At 38.4% G+C, this 19,039-nt stretch overlaps 2 protein-coding genes across 2 annotated transcripts; one reads left to right on the forward strand and one right to left on the reverse strand.

Annotated features, from left to right (window-relative positions):
* Positions 1 to 11,312: 11,312 nt before the first annotated feature.
* LOC121795106 (F-box protein 7-like) lies at positions 11,313 to 15,288 on the reverse strand. Its single transcript, XM_042193556.1, has 11 exons — positions 15,148 to 15,288; positions 14,681 to 14,767; positions 14,413 to 14,522; positions 14,118 to 14,234; positions 13,943 to 14,039; positions 13,416 to 13,489; positions 13,019 to 13,072; positions 12,823 to 12,924; positions 12,583 to 12,641; positions 11,782 to 11,992; positions 11,313 to 11,700 (listed from the first exon to the last, which is right to left on the reverse strand). Exons 1-11 carry the CDS (start codon positions 15,155 to 15,157, stop codon positions 11,641 to 11,643), a joined length of 981 nt encoding a protein of 326 aa, XP_042049490.1. The 5' UTR covers positions 15,158 to 15,288; the 3' UTR covers positions 11,313 to 11,640.
* Positions 15,289 to 15,706: 418 nt separating this feature from the next.
* On the forward strand, positions 15,707 to 18,754 carry LOC121795117 (uncharacterized protein At4g08330, chloroplastic-like). The gene is made up of 2 exons (XM_042193567.1): positions 15,707 to 16,070; positions 18,055 to 18,754. Exons 1-2 carry the CDS (start codon positions 15,991 to 15,993, stop codon positions 18,452 to 18,454), a joined length of 480 nt encoding a protein of 159 aa, XP_042049501.1. The 5' UTR covers positions 15,707 to 15,990; the 3' UTR covers positions 18,455 to 18,754.
* The last annotated feature ends 285 nt before the right edge of the window (positions 18,755 to 19,039 follow it).

Consider the following 19,039-nt stretch of genomic DNA (forward strand, 5'->3'; position numbering starts at 1 on the left):
CTAACAATAGTCTCGTCAATGACATAAATATTCATTTTACCTTTTTAAAAAAAAAATCCTATTAAAGATGCAATTTTTTTAATAAAAATAATATAAAAACTCATACAATAGTTTAATTTTTTTAGAGCATTCATAATGAGAGTCTATCTCTGGAGCCCATCTCAGAGTCTATCTTCATTTTTTTCCTGTCATGTCAGCAGGCTCATCCCAGAGCCTATCTCCATGCAATGAGAGCCAATCCCAAAGCCTATCTCATTTCCACATCATCACTATTTTATTTCACTCTTTTAATTTTTGTTGATGTAAATAAAGACAACGTAAAATATACGACAAAAAACATATTTCATTTTAAAAATTAAATAAAGCATAAATGTCTAAATAATATAAATAAAATTATATAATAAATTCATTCTTCGATGTATTACAATATTGGAAAACAGAATACAACAAGAAACGAATTTAAATAAAACATCAGCCCCTCCGTGACCAAAGTTCTTCAATCATATCACGTTGGAGTACACGATGGGCTTCGGCCTGGTGCATGTGAAATAGGGGGCGAAATTAAAAGACATTTCTAGTGACAAAAAAAATGTGAACTAGAGAAGGATGTAGGTGTGTGAAATGAAGGAGAGGAGATTGAGGTATTTATAATAGGAGAAGAAAATAAAAAATTAATTTAAAAAATAAATAATAATAAAAAAAGAAAATCGGCTCCGCCATCGCCTAAGCCTCCGCAATGGAGGCTCATGCAGGGCCGATGCGGAGCTGATGGGGATCGGCGCGGGGGCGGAGGCGATGGGGAGGGGGAATCGGCCCTCCCTCCGCAATGGTGACCGGTTGGAGGCGATGGGGAGGCCGATCACCTCCATTGTGAATGCTCTTGTGATATAAACTAATAATTAGGGGTGAGAAATTATACCGAAATACCGAAATACCGGACTTACCGTACCGGAAAATACCGAAAATACCGATTTTTCGGTATACCGCAGTTTCCGGTACGGTATGATACCGTACCGCATTGTTTCGGTAAGGTAACGGTATCAATTTTTCTATACCGCGGTATACCGGTATACCGTGGATTCGGTATACCGATACATTTATATATATATATATATATATATATATATAGGGTAGTGATCTATGGCAAACACTCCTTAAACAAATAACTAGAGAACAAATCATAGCCACAAGATCAAAAAAATCAAGGGCTAATATTAATTTTCGAATTTAATGAGATATTAGCTCCCTCAATCACAAATTTACTCCATAATAACAAGTCAGGGGTATTTTGGTCATTGCACAGCGAATTAAATCCAATTTTGAAAATTGAATTCAAACCGTGTCGCGTCTTCTTCTCTTCTTCTCTCTTCTCCTCTTCTCGTCGCAGTTGGCGGTGTCGCAGAAGAGAGTTTTGGTGGTGACAATGGCGGTTGCCGAAACCGTCTTCGCTCTCATCGGTAGCTCAGCCGCGCAGGAAGGTCCCGCACCGGCGCTGGCTTCCGTCGCTCGCCGTCGCCGTCACCGTAGCCGTAGCTTCGTTCGTCGTCGGCGCGGCGCTCAGGACCTGAGTTTTTATTTTCCTTTCTAGGCTATAGCGGAGTGTGTATGTAATATATATTGATTTGCGGTGTTTGGGGTTTGGATCAGTTGAATTGCTGTGTTTGGGGTTTTTGAAATTCTTTTTCGGTTTGTAATATTCATTCGACATTTTTATGTGTGACTTCTAACAGTGTGTATCACACTATTAGATATTCATACTGTGCATTTGATGTTAATTAGGATAAGTAGTATAAAATTGCCATTTTCTCCAAATCATATTGCCCGTAAGTTCTTACCAATTTTGATGTTATTATTATATTGATTTCATTACTTATTTTGTTGTTGTTGTTTATACTATAAGAGTGATGTGTTTTGTAAACAAGAGTGAAGTAAAATCACAATAAGAGTGATGTGTTTTGTAAACAAGAGTGAAGTAAAGTCATGCTACGAGTGATGTGTTTTGTGAACAAGAGTGAAGTAAAATCTGAGTAAGAGTGATGTGTTTTGTAAACAAGAGTGAAGTAAAATCTGAGTAAGAGTGATGTGTTTTGTGAACAAGAGTGAAGTAAATCTGAGTAAGAGTGATGTGTTTTGTGAACAAGAGTGAAGTAAAATCTGAGTAAGAGTGATGTGTTTTGTGAACAAGAGTGAAGTAAAATCTGAGTAAGAGTGATGTGTTTTGTGAACAAGAGTGAAGTAAAATCTGAGTAAGAGTGATGTGTTTTGTGAACAAGAGTGAAGTAAAATCTGAGTAAGAGTGATGTGTTTTGTGAACAAGAGTGAAGTAAAATCTGAGTAAGAGTGATGTGTTTTGTGAACAAGAGTGAAGTAAAATCTGAGTAAGAGTGATGTGTTTTGTGAACAAGAGTGAAGTAAAATCTGAGTAAGAGTGATGTGTTTTGTGAACAAGAGTGAAGTAAAATCTGAGTAAGAGTGATGTGTTTTGTGAACAAGAGTGAAGTAAAATCTGAGTAAGAGTGATGTGTTTTGTAAACAAGAGTGATTTGTTTTGTAAACAAGAGTGAAGTATTCAAAATCCACTTCAATTTGACAATTTCTCCATTGAGAAACACCACGGCTCTTTTAGCATGCACTTCTCTTATCAATGTTATGGATTCATCAACTCACACATACATCTAAGCATCCAATTTCTGATCAAGTTATAATTATTTTTGGAGAATTACACCAGCCATATACCTAATTCAACTAGTACATAGGAAGAAAATCCTAAAACTGATATTAGAATCCTTGAATAATTTTCAATCCCAATCCATTTCGGTAGAAATTACTAATTAATTTTTTTTACTTAAATCATTTTCGAGCTAAAGCCGAGCGAAAGCGGAAAAAAAAATGTTATCTCCACTTAGAAAATATATAATGCATAATTGCTCCAGCATACAGCGCCGGAGCCGAAGAAGTCGACGAGATCACCGACGGCGGCGGTGCAGCCGTCGGAGACGTCTGAGAAGGCGTCGGAGTGGGCGGAGCCTGCGGCAGCTCCGCCACAGAGACAGCTAGCGCGGCGCATGACTTTCGTAAGATTGGATTCACGGTGATTATATGTTATTCATGAATTCACATTGATGTATTGAATTCCCAAAATGCCCCTGGACAAGTTTTTTTTCATAAAAATCTGAAAGTTTGTTTAAGCCATAGGATTAATTTGGAGTATTAAAATGTGTGGCTGAGATTTGTTCTCTAATTATACACTTAAGATTAGTTATATATTGATCATTACCCTATATATATATATATATATATATATATATGAAAATGATCAATACAAAACTTGATCTCAATACAAAATCCAGACCAAATCCTGACCATGAGATTTGACAATCCAATGGTCAATAATTAAACAAAAACACTGAGGGTCATTGTAAAGCAGTTTTAGGTCATATTATAAACTTTGGGTTTGAGGTCATGTTAAGATCATTTCATGTCATTCTTACTATAATGACGTAAAAATAAGCTTACAATGACCTAAAAATGACTTTTGTATGCTTGGTTCTGCATTTTTGTATTAAGAATGGTTTTGCATGGATCAAAACCCTATATATATATATATATATAGTAGCGTTATTCTCTTATTCATCCCTTAGATCTTTTATTCTTCTTAATATGAGCCGTTAGATATCATTCATCAACGGTCCAGATGAAGTGCATTATTACACTATAATGATGCATTATTAGTCGGTGTGCATTATTCAACTGAAATTCTGCATTATTACACTATAATGGTGCATTATTAGTCGGTGTGCATTATTCAACTGAAAATCTGCATTATTAAATGACATGTGGCATCAATCTAACCGTCGAATGACAAAATCGTGGGGCTGAGATCAAGAAGGAAATAGGAGAAAATATGGAAAAAGGAAATGAATACATCCATATATATATATATATATATATATATATATATAAATATTAAATATGTTAATGGAATTAACTCTGTGGGGTTTATGGTGGGTTTTGAATTAGCAAATGAAAAAATGTCGGGACATGAAACATATTGTACAGATGTCTATTTCACATCTACTCTTGAAATATAACAAAAATACATAGGATTCATTTTACATTTATCTGACTAGTGCTTTGTTTCATGCAATATGCGAATTGCTAAATAACAATACGAAAAAATATAAAGATATTTTGAAACTTCTAATCATTATAATTATTTTAAATGTTTTTTCATAAATATAGTTCATTTTTCATAAATATGTTATAATATATATATATATATATATATATATATATATTACATTTATATATATATTATATTTAAAAAAAGTTTAAAAATAGAATTTTCTAATCCACGGTATACCGCGGTATACCGTTACCATACCGCATACCGTTATTACGGTATGGTAACGGTATCAAAAATTATCATACCGAATTTCCGGTATACCGGAAATTCGGTACGGTATCGGTATGGAATTTTGTCATACCGTAATTTCCGGTACGGTATGCGGTATGGCACGGTCGGTACGGTATACCGTACCGACCCAGCCCTACTAATAATCATGATAAACAGTGATACCGTCACCTTTTTCTTATTACCTTTTTTAAACTTTGGAATAATGGACCAAAAAAAGGTAGAGTTAAAAAGAAATAAATAAAGTTGTCCAAACGCTCCCCTATTTTGTTGGGCGGGAATAAGACAACAGTGATTTTAAACAAAAACAAAATTCAAAATAATTTTATTTATATACTACTCCCTTCGTTCTCTTATAGTTGAGGCGAAACTTTTCGGCACGGAGTTTAAGAAAGGAATATTTGAGTGTGTTAAATAAATAGATAAAAAAGTAAGAAAGAAAAAAAAGTAGAAAGAATAAGAGCATCAGCAATGACGCCCGTCCCGGCGGACGTCTGACCGGCGTGCCGGACTTCCGCCATTGTGCAAGGTCGCGACGGATACGGACGTCCGCTACGGACATCGGAGTTCCGCAGTGTTCCGCGGACGTCCGCCATTGCGGAGACACGACGGACGTCCGTGTGGACGTCCTGATTTTTAATTTTTTTTTGTTTAAAAGTCTATATATACGGCTCGTTGAACTTCATTTCATTCGCACCACTTGTTTTAACAAGTTTCTCTCTCTAAATTTATTTTATATATCCGTAATGACTGGTAGTGGTAGTGGTAGTGGTGGGCATTATGAACACATGATGCGGCTGATTCATGCACGTGTGTGAGAGGCCGCGGATAGGGAGGAACAAGCGGCCTTGGAGCCAGCGGTACCTCGACCCATCCATCATCGATCTATAGTACCTCGGGACCTCCTCGCTGCACATCGTCGGTTGTACGAGGATTACTTAGCTCCCGAGCCACGATATGGGGAGAACATGTTCCGGCGACGTTTTAGGATGCATCGTCCGCTCTTTCTGCGTATCGTGGGCGCTTTAGAGCGTCGATACGGGTATTTTATTGTGTGGGAGGATGCGGCTGGTAAACCCGGCTACACGCTGATTCAGAAGTGCACTGCCGCAATCAGGCAGTTGGCATACGGAGGCACAGCCGATATGTTCGACGAGTACCTCCACATCGGCGAGACGACTGCCCGCGAGTGCCTGAAGTATTTTTGTCAGGGCGTTAGGGAGATATTCGGGGATAGGTATCTTCGGAAGCCTACCCTCGAAGATTGTCAGGCTCTGCTGGATATGCACGAGAATCAGCATGGGTTTCCGGGAATGTTAGGCAGCATAGATTGTATGCACTGAATGTGGAAGAACTGCCCCGCTGTCTGGAAAGGGATATACACTACTGGTTTCAAGGGCAAGAATCTCACGATGATCCTTGAACCGGTAGCTGACTACCGGATGTGGATTTGGCATGGCTCAGGTGCATGGCTTGGAATCTGAAGTTATTACTGATTATCTTCTGATCTTTTCCAAGGTTCGTTTTTCCCTAAGATGAATATAAACCCAGAAAAAAGATGATGATTTTTGATGTGTGGAATTCGGGTTCTTTGTGAGCGAAGTTGAGTTTTTTCTTTCTTGTGGAATTGTTGTGTTCTTAATTCTTATTCCAGGTAATGTTCTCTCTCTCTCTGTAGATTACGTCGATTATATTATAATGTTTTATTCTTTCCTTGTATTCTCATGGATAATGTTTGTTTGATTTCATTTTCGCAAATGTTGAGAAGGAGTGAAGTCTTGAATTCATTTATATTGAAGTTTGAAGGGGAAAGTGAGTCAGATTGGAAGCAAAGGCTACAGCAATTTCAATCCGAATTCATTTTTTGAAGATTAAATCAATTAGTGTTGTTTTAGTTCATGGCTTTCAGTTTCACTTTGCATTCTGCTTATAACTTGTGTGGTTTTCTAATGACTGAGGATTTGAACTGGTGTTTCTTTAAAAATGAAGATGGAAGAGAGGAAATGGATGTGGAAGAGAAAACCTTCAGAAAGTGAGAGCTCAGGATCATTTTCTTCTACTTCTGAGAGATACTCGGACGAGCAGGTAGATATACGTTTGTCCTCAGCAGACATAGTTTAGCATACTTGTGTGTGTGTATTTTGAATCAATTGACAAAGTGTTTGGGAAGTACTATTAAAGTTTCTGTTTGCTTCTTGAAAAACTAATACATTGGTATTGAGTCGCAGTGGTGCTGTTGAAACTTGAATCCATCTGCTGTCTATGTGTTTTCGAGCAACATTGCTTGAGCTATGACTAATAGTGCGTGCTACATTCTCTGTTTTGTGGTGAGATGTTGTAGTGAACATGTGATAGAGGTTAAGTTCCCTATCGAGAGGTTTGTAGAGCACGTGAAGATTGAACGGAGCGAAAAAGATAATTCCCTAGTTGAAGTTCTAGGGTTTTCGGAACAAGAATGAGAATAGAAGCTTATTTCATATTTCTCAATAAATAAAATTCTATACCCTAAAATCTATCTTGCTAAGCAAGCAAAATAAATAAATAAAATAAAATCAAATACTATTAAAAGATACGTTGGAGATTGAGAGAGATTTGGACACGATCTTGAGCGTGATTTAGATGCTCGATGGCCCTATCAACTCTCCCCGGTCAAAATCCACCTTGTCCTTAAGGTGGGAAATCCGAATTGCAATAGTATGTCCACAGAAATTACCAAGCCGCTGCCGAAGTCTCCATAAGCTCCAATCAGCACCTGCACTAACTGAAAACAGAAATGCACCGTGATGCATTTTTCTTGGATTCATAGGAGCTTCAATATCGTCACACTCAAAAGCTCCTGGATCAAATATGCGAATTCCGTATAAATCCGAATTTGACCCCAGCTGTAGTTCTAAATATTATATGGGCCCCTCCAGTCTCGGAAATTGCAAGTCAACCCCTGTTTTGTGTGACTATATTTCTGAAAACCCGTTCTCACCGCTTGACAAAATTTCCGCTGCATTTCATGTTGATAATATGATTGATACACATGCGAAAGGGTGGATTTTTTACTGTGGGGCAACTGATACAATGACCCCCGAGAAAAATGATTTTGTTGATCTAAGTTGTGAAGTGAGTAAATCTTATATCAGAACGGCTAATGGGGAATTGGTTACTGTAGTGGGATCTGGAACTATTGAGATTTCCCCTACTCTTCGTCTAAAGAACTGCTTATATGTTCCTACACTGTCTCAGAGGCTGATGTTTATTAGTCATGTTACTAAGGAATTGAATTGCACTCTCCTGATGCACCCCGATTTTTGTATCTTGCAGGATATTTAGACGATGAGGATTCTTGGGCGTGGCACTGAGAAGCAATGACTCTACTATGAGAATGAGATAGCTCAACATGGTAGTGCAATGCTGGCTCACGGGTCCACGAAACAAGAAACTTGGCTTTGGCACCGAAGACTAGGACACCCTTCCCCGGGTTATTTTAAACTACTTTTTCCGAAACTCTCTATTCCTGTTGATTTTTCTTGTACAACTTGTGTTTTGGCTAAGAGCCACAAACAGTCTTTTAAACCTACGAATACTCGAATGAATTCCATGTTTTCCTTAGTGCATTCTGATGTGTGGGGTCCAGCACCAATTATTGGTGGAAATGGTTTTAAGTATTTTGTGATATTTGTCGATGATTGCACTAGAATGACGTGGGTTTATTTTCTGAAACATAAGTCTGAAGTATTCGATAGGTTCACATCTTTTTTTAAACTTATCTAAACACAGTTCCACACTACTATTAAAACTCTTAGATCTGACAATGGGAGGGAATTCGTAAATAGTGCTATGACCCAATTCTGCACAGAAAAAGGCATTATCCACCAAACCTCCTGTCCCTATACACCCGAACAAAATGGAGAAGCCGAAAGAAAAAACAGAACAATTCTTGAAATGACCCGAGCCCTGATGATAGAATCCAAAGTCCTGACCTCTTTCTGGCCCGAAGCAGTCTCCACTTCTGTTTACCTCATGAACCGACTCCCTACAAAAATCCTCCGAATGAAAACACCTTTTGATACCTTGTCCAAAGTTGCCAATATCCCAGAGCACCTAAACCTCACACCCAAAGTCTTCGGTTGTAGCGTTTACGTGCATATTCCAAAATATAAAAGAACTAAATTGTCCCCGTGTGCAACTAAATGTGTCTTCGTGGGATATGGGATAAACCAAAAGGGGTACCGATGTTTTGATCCCCACACCAAAAAGGTCATCACTTCTATGAATTGTAACTTCTTGGAGACCGAATTCTTTTACCAAACCCACCTTAGTAGCCAGGGGGAGAGTGATCCAGGTGGCAGTGACTACCTAAGTTGGGTTGTGCCATTGTCAAGCTCTTCGATTGAGGATCCAACAGAACCAGTTGACACTGCCGTCGAGCAGGTTTCACCGCAAGAGTCATCTCAACCACTAACTCAAGATCCTCCTCCGACGATATCCAAGGTAACACCCGACTCAGATCAGTCTTCTATACCTATTTCCACTGACCAAGTTGACACAGAAACCCAAGTGGAGGAGAATGTAATCGACGGGGACACTGGACGATATATACTTCCCCAACGGAGTACAAGGGGGATACCGCCGAAAAGATATTCCCCCGAGAAGATAGGGAAGAAAAGCCGATACGGAGTGGCGAATTTCGTACAAGAAAATCTGTCTAAAATGGCAAGGGCTTTTTCCGCTGCATTATATGAAGAGGAAGAGATTCCTAGAACGGCCGAAGAAGCAATGGAACATAAACATTGGAGAGAAGCAATGTTAACCGAAATGAAGGCTTTGATGAAGAATAACACGTGGGAAAAAGGTGAATTACCTGCAGGGGTAAGAACCGTTGGGTGCAGATGGGTGTTCACAATCAAGCGAAGGCCGGACGGCACGATAGAAAGGTACAAAGCTCGACTCGTGGCAAAGGGGTATACTCAGACGTATGGTGTAGATTATGCTGAAACGTTCTCTCCCGTAGCCAAAATCAACACCGTGAGAGTCCTGTTTTCCATTGCCGCTAACAAGGACTGGCCACTCCATCAGTTCGATGTAACTAATGCATTCCTCCATGGAGAATTGCCGAAGCATGTATTCATGGAACCTCCTCCAGGATTTGCTCAAGAATTCCAGAATGGTGAAGTTTGTCGGTTGAAGAAAACACTCTACGGATTGAAACAGTCTCCACGGGCTTGGTTTGGAAGATTCACAGAAGTAATGAAGAAATATGGGTACAAGCAGAGTAATTCGGACCACACTTTATTTCTCAAGAAGAAAGAAGGTAAGATCACATGTCTGATTATATATGTAGATGACATGATCATTACAGGAAATGATGAAGAAGTAATTGGTGAGCTGAGGAAGAACTTGTTCAAAGAGTTTGAGATGAAAGATTTGGGATTGCTCAAGTACTTCTTGGGAATAGAGGTGCTACGATCGAAGAAGGGAATCTTCATCAACCAAAGGAAGTACATATTAGACCTATTGGCGGAAATTGGGATGATAGATTGCAAGCCAGCAGATACCCCCATAATTCAGAATCACGGGCTACAGTTAAAGGAAGGAGCGAGACAGACGGACATGGGGAGATATTAGAGGTTAGTCGGAAAACTGATCTATCTTTCACACACAAGGCCAGATATAGCCTATGCAGTAGGAGTGGTAAGTCAATTCATGCATGCACCCCAAGAAGAGCATTGGGAGGCAGTGCTCCGAATAGTTCGATACTTGAAGGGGACAGCGGAGCACGGGATTATGTTCGAGAAACACGGTCACATGGAGGTCCATGGTTTCACTGATGCTGATTGGGCAGGGAATCCAAACGACAGAAAATCGACTGCATGCTATTTTACATTAGTAGGAGGAAATCTTGTGACATGGAGAAGTAAGAAGCAGAAGGTAGTGGCACTGTCCAGTGCAGAGGCAGAGTTCCGAGGAATCAAAAGTGGGTTGACAGAGATATTGTGGCTGAGAAGACTTATGACAGAATTGGACATGCGCCCGATACAGCTGTGTAGGCTATTTTGTGATAACAAGGCGACAATCAGTATATCCGAAAACCCGGTCCAACATGATCGAACCAAACATGTGGAAGTTGATAGACACTTCATCAAGGAGAACATTGAAGCTAAGGTGGTGGAAATGCCCTTTGTCAAATCTGAAGATCAGTTGGCAGACATTCTGACGAAGGCAGTGAACTCAAAGTCGTTCCGAGACGTATTATGCAAGTTGAGTATCGGGAATCCCGTTACTTAACTTGAGGGGGAGTGTTAGCAAGAAATCAGGAAGAAATCAAGAGGATATACGGTATTGATATGCAAGAATATTTACCAAAGATAGAATGCAATCAATGTAATTAGGTTTATCTTATTTGTGTATTTTGTAGCCTATATAAGTTGTACAATCTCTGGACATGAATGATTGAATAGAATGATCCTATTACCCAATTCTCTACATGAACGAGTCGGATCTTTTGTACGGGCTGCCTGGCCCGAAACTCTCGATTTTCCACTGCGCCAGCCTTGCTATCGTCTCCACCTTATTGCCCTCCATTGTTTTGTGAGTGTGTGAGATAAAAAGAAACAAATAGAGGAAGCTTGAGAGAGAAAGAAACAGAGGAAGCTTGATTTCCACTGTGTGTGTGTGAGGGGTACGTAAGGAAAGATTTTATAGTTAGCATTTGAGAAAAGTTTTAGCCAAACCAAATCCAAATGAGAAAATATAGGTTTGTTTTTCAGCTTTATTGCGGTTGATCTATTTTAAGCACGTACATTAGATCTATTTTTCAAAAAGTTTACCGGAATGCTAAATTGAAGTAAAATGACATCGTTTTGATTACGAAATGCATAAAACCCTTGATTGGAAAGGAACATATACGTTGATAGGCAGCCACATATCAAGTTCATTTGACAACTTGGACCTCGAAATAGTATTGTTTAAATGTCCACATTTTGGCATATGATATATCTTAATTGGGACTCTGTAGTAGATGGATGACCAAAGTAGGCTTCTTAACAAAATCTACTACAAATCTACAATTTATACATTATCTATCACATGATCAACCCTAGTTCTTGAATAGTTTTCGACCACCTTTGCATACAATCACACATTTCAGCAGAGTACATGCACGTAGCAATTCAACCAACGCCAACAATCCTTCCTATTTACACAAAAAGCTTCTCCGAAAATGGCACCGACGGCGATCAACCAGGTACAAAATAATCCATCTTATCCACAGACAGGTTCAATACAGAATTTTCAACCTACAACACATGCAAAAGATAGATGTCAATATACGAAGATGAAACGATCAATGGTGGAACGAGGAATAGATCACGATTTACTTCATCAAATGGGACAAAGACAAAGGGTGTGAGACCCCTCTTGTGTGAAACTGCAGGGACGTCAGGGTTGTGGGTTTCATCCTCCTGCCACCCTTCCACTACTCCGAGGATGTCATCGTCGGAACTACTAGCCTCTGCGTCATTCACGCCGCTTGTAACGAGTGATATCAGATCCATTCTATTGTTGGCGCCTTGTACAGTCCCCCTTAACCTATTTTTAAGGGCATGAATCACAAAGGTAGTAAACACAAAAGAAATATTTTTTTTGAGATATATGTGTGAACTAAATAATTGGCCAACACCTGAGGGCTGATCAGATGACACAATTCTCTAAACACAACATAAGATTGTTGCTTATAGAATTACATCGGGGTTATATTAAAATAGGACTTACAATAATCTACCATCTAGATATTAATCTTCTAGAGAAAAATCTAGTTAGAAGGAAAGGAAGGAATATACGAACAATCATCACAACACACAAGACAAACCTTAACTGTACACTCAAGACCTCTCATTTTTGTCGCCATAAATAACTACGAAGTAAGGTGCTAGACTCGTACTGCCTATGGCTCTAGTGGCAGTGATTCATATAACATGCAATGTTCCTTGTATGAGAAGATATATTCACGAAACACACCAGCAGTTATAAAATGACCATCACATAAAATATCAATTATAAAAGAAATAGTTTTCTCAAGAGTTGATAAAAATGGCCTCCATCTTCGTAAACTTAAAAGGGGGTGCGCTAAAGGACCTCATGGAAAAAGAAAACGAAAAACAGTGTAACTATGAAAATACCTCAAGCGGATTCTTAGAACAGTTGGGCGTAAGCCAGGATACAAAATAGCAGCTTCAACCTGTGAGGGGAACTACAAAATCAGTTATCCAGCAACGAAAAGTTTAACTTCACACACAAACAAATTGTAGCTCAGTGGATAGCCATATATCACATAATCGGCTAAAGATGAGAGCATGAACTCTCCTCGGGTTACAGCATTAGAATTTAGAAAAGAAGTGATGGAAAAAGTGGCAACTGACCTTATCTTCAGAAAGTGTGTACTGTCCGCTGAAAACACTATCAGATCTTGCTGAACGAACATTCATGTATTTTGCAACATCTTTTACTTTTTGTGATGAGTTCTATTAACAAAACTACAACGGTAAGCAGACTTGGCAATAATAAAGTAATTCCGAAATTGCTAAGGTTGGAAAACAACTATTCCTAGATTATGACCTTATATAGGAACCTCCCAGAAGGATAAAATCGCATGTACCGGTAATAGCAAACCTGCAGAATGAAACAAGAGTTTCATTACACAATTACAGCAATTACAAAAAATGTGAAAAAGGGGAGATCCAAAGCTCTAAACTTAGATTACTTAAGCTACTTCAGTGAAGAGCAGTATAGGACTGCTATCCACTACATCGTTGGAATGGGATAGAACAGCATGATCTTACATTTGATATTAGCATAAGATATATATTTATCATCCTTCTCCGACATTATCCTTCCTTTCATAATACTATTACAAATAATTTGATCAGAATCTCAAGGTATTGTTGGCCTTCTATTGAGCAGAAAAGAGAATAAAATGAGAAACTAAAGCAACTTAAATTAGAAAAAACCATACAATATGCACAGGATTGGTGGTTCTCCACTCTGCAACCCCAGCACGAATGTAGGTATTCCGACTGATATAAAGCCCTGGAAATTCAAAATCACAAATTTAAAACAAGACTCGATCTAAGACGAACAAGATATAGAAGGTTCATAACATTGGCATTCTTATAACACGTAAAAGAAACTCTAGAACTCGCTAGAGAAATTTTAATTGAACTCTGATTAGCGTCAGCCGAACCCGCACCGATCCAGATTCCAGATACCATTGATGCTAGCACATTAAAGGTTTGATCAGTTCTTATGCTTGAGGTATGATTGTAATCATTTTCTTTCTTCTTGTGGTAGTGATTTCTCGTCCCCCTAAGCCTAGAGTTTCTTACCTGAGGTTTAAGCTTAGGGGCAACCCTTAAATTTGGAAGCATTTCATTGAAAAGAATTAATTTTTTCCCAATCTTATGGTGCAGACTGCAGATTTGTGGGAAATTACAAACATGATGTAAAACGCAGCAACATAAAGTAACAAACAGAATACTTTACCATCAGTCCGAAGTCTTGGTCTTAAGAGCCACATTTTCCGCCATACGCCATGATACGTTGATTGGAGAATCTTATAATTTTCCACAATTCCATTTAGCTGAAGCGCAAAGACAAATATAAGAATAGAAAAAACACACATCAATAATGAAAAGATAGACAGTCATTATACAGTTACCTGCCAAGCCTTTAGGCATGCATGTCGCCAGAACACAGGGTTACGAATAGTATATCTCCACTTTCGACAGACGCAAGCTGCTCTCCCAAGGGTATAAGGACTCATCCTTGAAAATATCTGTAGGGGGGTATATTAATATTACAATGTCCTCATTTATTAATATCAGTCAATCACAATGTCCTCGTTTATTATGAAAAGGGCAAAAAATTTTAGAAACGATGACAAGGTACAAAAGATGATATCCATAATCATCATTACATAACAAAGACGGGTCTACTTCATAGCAGAGTAATACCTCAAAAAGCAACTCATCAGGCAAGCTGCGGTGTAGAAGTGCTGTATCAACAAACGGTTTGCTCAAGCTACGGAAAGGAGTAACAGGTCTGACATTAACCCCATAAAGATCTGCAGAGCAAGAACATATTGTTTCAGCTGAACTACCAAAGAATTGTCAATCGTGCAAAACAACACATAGCACAATTAGCATATGAAATTCATGAATTGTACTAATAAGTGGCATATTACAATTACAGAGAAACAAAACTTGAGAAAAAATTAATTACCAAGCCATGGCCTTTGCGTCACCAGGAATTGAGCAGCTCTCAAACGCGAAGCTGATTCAAGCTCCGCTGCAAGTTTAACCGCATAATCTGGTAACAAGGAAACTAGCTAACTCAGAATATGCATCCGTTGTGTACAGTTTAACAGAAACAAAAACCAGATAAACTAAAAAAATACACCGAATTTACAATTGCCGACATAATTCGTCTCAAATTCAAATATCATGAAATTGCTAAAACAAATTCGCACCGTAAGATTGGAGCTGCATCAATCAATATAAAAAATTGCTAATATAAAATTAACTCTCTCAATTTACACTGAGAAGATCAAACTCTCCATAAACCACAAATTACAGCGATCATATCAGAAACCAAAATAAATGGTATACGCGGTTATGTAAATTGAAAGTTTATTGAATTCAATTGATGCAAAGACATAAATTTTAGGAAATGAGATGGTGAGTTCTTACCTGAAGTCATTGATTGAATCAAAGAGAACCGGGAAAGTCGTGGTCCTCTGTTTCTGGAAGTGAGGAGAGAGAGAAGAGAGATAAATTACTGTAAACGAACCAATGAGCTCCGAATTCGTGGGTGATCCGACCCGATATTCCTGAGTCGGTATAATTATATTATTATTCATATTACTAAGATCGTTTTCTATAAATTTTTAGTATGCTACTCCCTCTCCCCTGTCCGTAAATAGGAGTCTCGTTTTGCCATTTTAGTTCGTCCATAAATAGGAGTCCCGATTCACTTTTACCATAAATGGTAATAGGGTCTCACCTTCCACTAACACGTTTCATTCTCATTTTATTTAAAACTAATATATATAAGTGTGACCTCTATTTCACTAATTTTTTTAACATTTCTTAAAACCCAATGACGAGTGAGTGAGAGATTATAAAAAAGAAAATGCGGTGATGTTTAAAGCTAATTTTTGTTAACTATATGGGTGAATTAATTTAATTATTTTCTATAAAGTGCTTGCTGAAATGATTTTGCAATAATTTTATTTAGGGGGAGTAATTATTACTCCCAAAGTTCCAGGCAAATCAAATAAATCAACCGAGATTGGGGCAGACCCAAACCCCTCTCCGGTTACTTATCCTGCAATAGCTCCAGTGGCCCCAACAATCGCCTTACCTAACCCAATTATCACATAATAATCACAGTAGAGAACCACTGGATTCTTACCGAGGTAACTGTCATCGGATCCTCTTTGATTTGATTGTTGCAGTAGACGCCTTGTTAATTAACTGTCGCTTTCAACCCCACTGCCGCATCGGTTCCTCCGCCGCCGCATATTACTTCTCATGGAGACTTCCGATGGTCATTCTTCGAATTATCAGTTTTCATCCTCGTTTGCAGGTTCGCGGCGAGATGTTACTTACAGGTGAGTCATGGCTGCAGTTAATTGCGTATTGTTGAGAATTGGGGGTACTGTCATTTGAAAAATCAGTAATTCGGTGGGGTTTTCGCTTTCGTAGTTGATTTTGAATGAATTAGACTCCTGATCGTTATCGCTGGATACATTATGACCGTGATTTTTGAGCAGTCGTTAACCTTAGCTTGCTTGTGTATGAATTATGAATGAGCTGGAGTGATGGATTTTAATTTTCTTTTCTGAGGTGTTAATCTGGTCGTTTTGCTAGGTTAATTGAGTGATTAGTTGCAATGAGATCAATTTAGCTGAATTGCATATGAAGAGATGATCATAGTGACGTTAGAATTTGTGCTTTAGTGCGGCAGGGATTTTCGTTCTCCTTAAGGCGTACTGTAGAGAAAATGCAGATGAAAACAGGCCAAATGAGTGTTGTGATTACATAGGAAAGATGCCTTGAGGCCAAATGAGTGTTGTGATTACATAGGAAAGGGCTATTATTATTGTTTCAAAGGATATCTGGTTTAACGGTTTTGGCCAATTTTCGACAGCCTAAGTGTACTACTCCATTTTTTAATGTTCTTGGTTGCTGCATGTAGATGGTGGACCATGGCCTGAACATTCAATTATGAACTTTTTCTCTGAATGGTCCATGTAATAAGCTTGGGGTGAGAAGTTATTTGATGGTTTGATGTGGGGTTCTTAAGCAACATGTAACTGGTGTTTCTCATTTTTACCAAAATGTTTTTATTTCTTAGCAAAATCTTGCAAGTATCTAGATTTATGCCACACTCTTTAAAAAGTGACCCATTCTTCAGATTGCGCTTCATCTTAAGGGTACAATTGGTGGTTTTGGCTTCAGCGTTAGGCAGCATGAGGTGTTGTTGAGTGTGTATGTTGGGAAGGGAGTGTGGAAAGTGGAGACCGTCAAGTTAAACACATTAGGTGTCAACTTTGAGGTTTTGTTGTGTCTTCTGGGAAGAACGTTGGCTTCTAATTTTCTTGGGGCCACTGTCCAAATTCTGGTGTTGGTGTAAATTGAGTAACTTGGATCTGAATAAGAGACAACTTATAATGTACCTTAAATATGGACGTCAGGGTTGTTTTGTGTGTCATATCCTAAAAACATTAAAAAGTGAGTCCATACCTTCAGATCTTTCTTGTGTCTGCATCTACTGTATGTATGTTTAAGCTTTTTTCCCACACTACTTGAAGGCGTGTACTTTGTAACCTTAATCATACTTTCCCAGAAGAACACTCTCATAGTACATCAGTTTCCATGTAGAAGCTTTAGAGGGTACTTATTCTGGTTGCACTTGCTATTTCAAGGTCAAATTTATGTTTTACAAGCTCCAAGTTATCTTAGATAATAACACACTAGTGAATCTAACATATCTTATGGCAAATTACTGATTCATTCATTTGAGAGCAAAGAACTTGTATCAAAATGCACTATCGGGATATTGCATATTAACTTGTGTTAGTAGAATACATCAATTTTTACAAATGTGGGAAACTCTGCAGTGGTCACAAAGGTCCACCACTGTAAGCTATGATGAACTATAAGGGGGGAGAGATTTCAAATGCCTTTTAATTGATATCTATATGGATGCAGAATATATGTCATGAAGTTTGGCCACTGGGCTCATATTAAGAATGATTTATGGCCCAACAAAGACAAGAATTGATCTTCTGGGCATCAGAAGTTGCAGTCTGCTGAGATTATAATGTTCCAGAAAACAGGAATGACCATTTTTCCAAAAAATATTATTTTCCTTTTTCCTATATTGATAATCTGGAACTTTTAGGATCATCTTTTGGATTGCACAAAATGCATAATTGTTGGTGATCTTTGTAGTTATAGAGACAACGTGCTTTGTTTTGAAAAGATTGTCTAAATGATATGTTCATAAACTCTTATCTCTATCCAGTTTTGTATTTGAGCATCATATGTGATGGCATTTAGTTGAGTGACAATACTGTTTTCTCTCTGCAGCTGTGGTTCCTGTGGCTATGATTTAAACCTGAACTCATCCAGTCGGAATACATCTACCATTGGGTCCAAATATGGTAAATCTATCAAGAAAGGGACTATATCATTTTTCTCAATTGATGAGAGCCGATTCAACCAGGTTGAAGAATTTAGCTGTATACCATACTTCATCTTCAAGCACTCTTGGGGTATTTTCCGTCGGAGAACAAAACTCCTATGCCGGAAATGTGGGAACCTTATTGGAATTGCTTCTGACCTGAACAATGCTTCTTCCATCCACCTCATAACAGACGGGTCAAACTCACCCTCTAGCAGTGAAATCTCCAGCAAGAGAAAGTACGACATCAGGATTCGCTCCTTGCAACCTAGTTCAGCTGGTTTTGGTACTCCTCTTGTCTCATGATGGTCATATGATGAACCAATACCACGTATGCATGGAACCAAATGCTTTACACGGGAAAGAAGTCATGCTGGCAGCCATTCTTTTCTGCGCAAGTAAGAAGCATAAGTTAAGTTGCTTGTATAGCATTTGTGTTTTTTTCCGAATTTCTATTTCCGGTTTCCTGCTTAATCATTGTTAGCAAATTCATATGTGGTCGAGCTGAACGAATGATAGCCGATATGTACAAAACTATGAAACCTGCATCAGATGTGGCGATTATGTTGGTGATTGGAATGCAGTGATTTGTTCATTGTTTGCTAATGATCTACATGTCCAGAACGTCGATTTGTGGCTTTCGTTCAATTTGTCCTTTATGTATCGATTACTGGCATGCTCAAGCCTCGTTCTCATTATGTTGTATGTTAATATATATGCCATTGATTTAGTGATGAGATAGTGAAACCTCCCTGACACTGTCTATTGCTTGTGTGTTACTTCACACTCAAATTGTATACAGTTCTACTAAGTCCCCACTTCTTTATCTTGTGTCCTACAAAATGTGAAAGAAGATATATGGACTAAAGTTTTGAAATAATTATTGTAAAG

Source organism: Salvia splendens, chromosome 1 (assembly GCF_004379255.2).
Source record: "Salvia splendens isolate huo1 chromosome 1, SspV2, whole genome shotgun sequence".
NCBI classification, from domain to species: domain Eukaryota; kingdom Viridiplantae; phylum Streptophyta; class Magnoliopsida; order Lamiales; family Lamiaceae; genus Salvia; species Salvia splendens.

Bases quoted from the DNA above. Each gene is read 5' to 3' on its own strand.
- LOC121795106 (XM_042193556.1), bottom strand. The intron at 14,235-14,412 runs GTATTACTCTGC...ACCCCCCTACAG, and splicing joins CTGATGAGTTGCTTTTTGAG to ATATTTTCAAGGATGAGTCC. The intron at 11,701-11,781 runs GTAAATCGTGAT...CATGTGTTGTAG, and splicing joins TCTTTGTCCCATTTGATGAA to GTTGAAAATTCTGTATTGAA.
- LOC121795117 (XM_042193567.1), top strand. From the start codon at position 15,991: ATGGAGACTTCCGATGGTCATTCTTCGAATTATCAGTTTTCATCCTCG. The intron at 16,071-18,054 runs GTGAGTCATGGC...TTCTCTCTGCAG, and splicing joins CGGCGAGATGTTACTTACAG to CTGTGGTTCCTGTGGCTATG.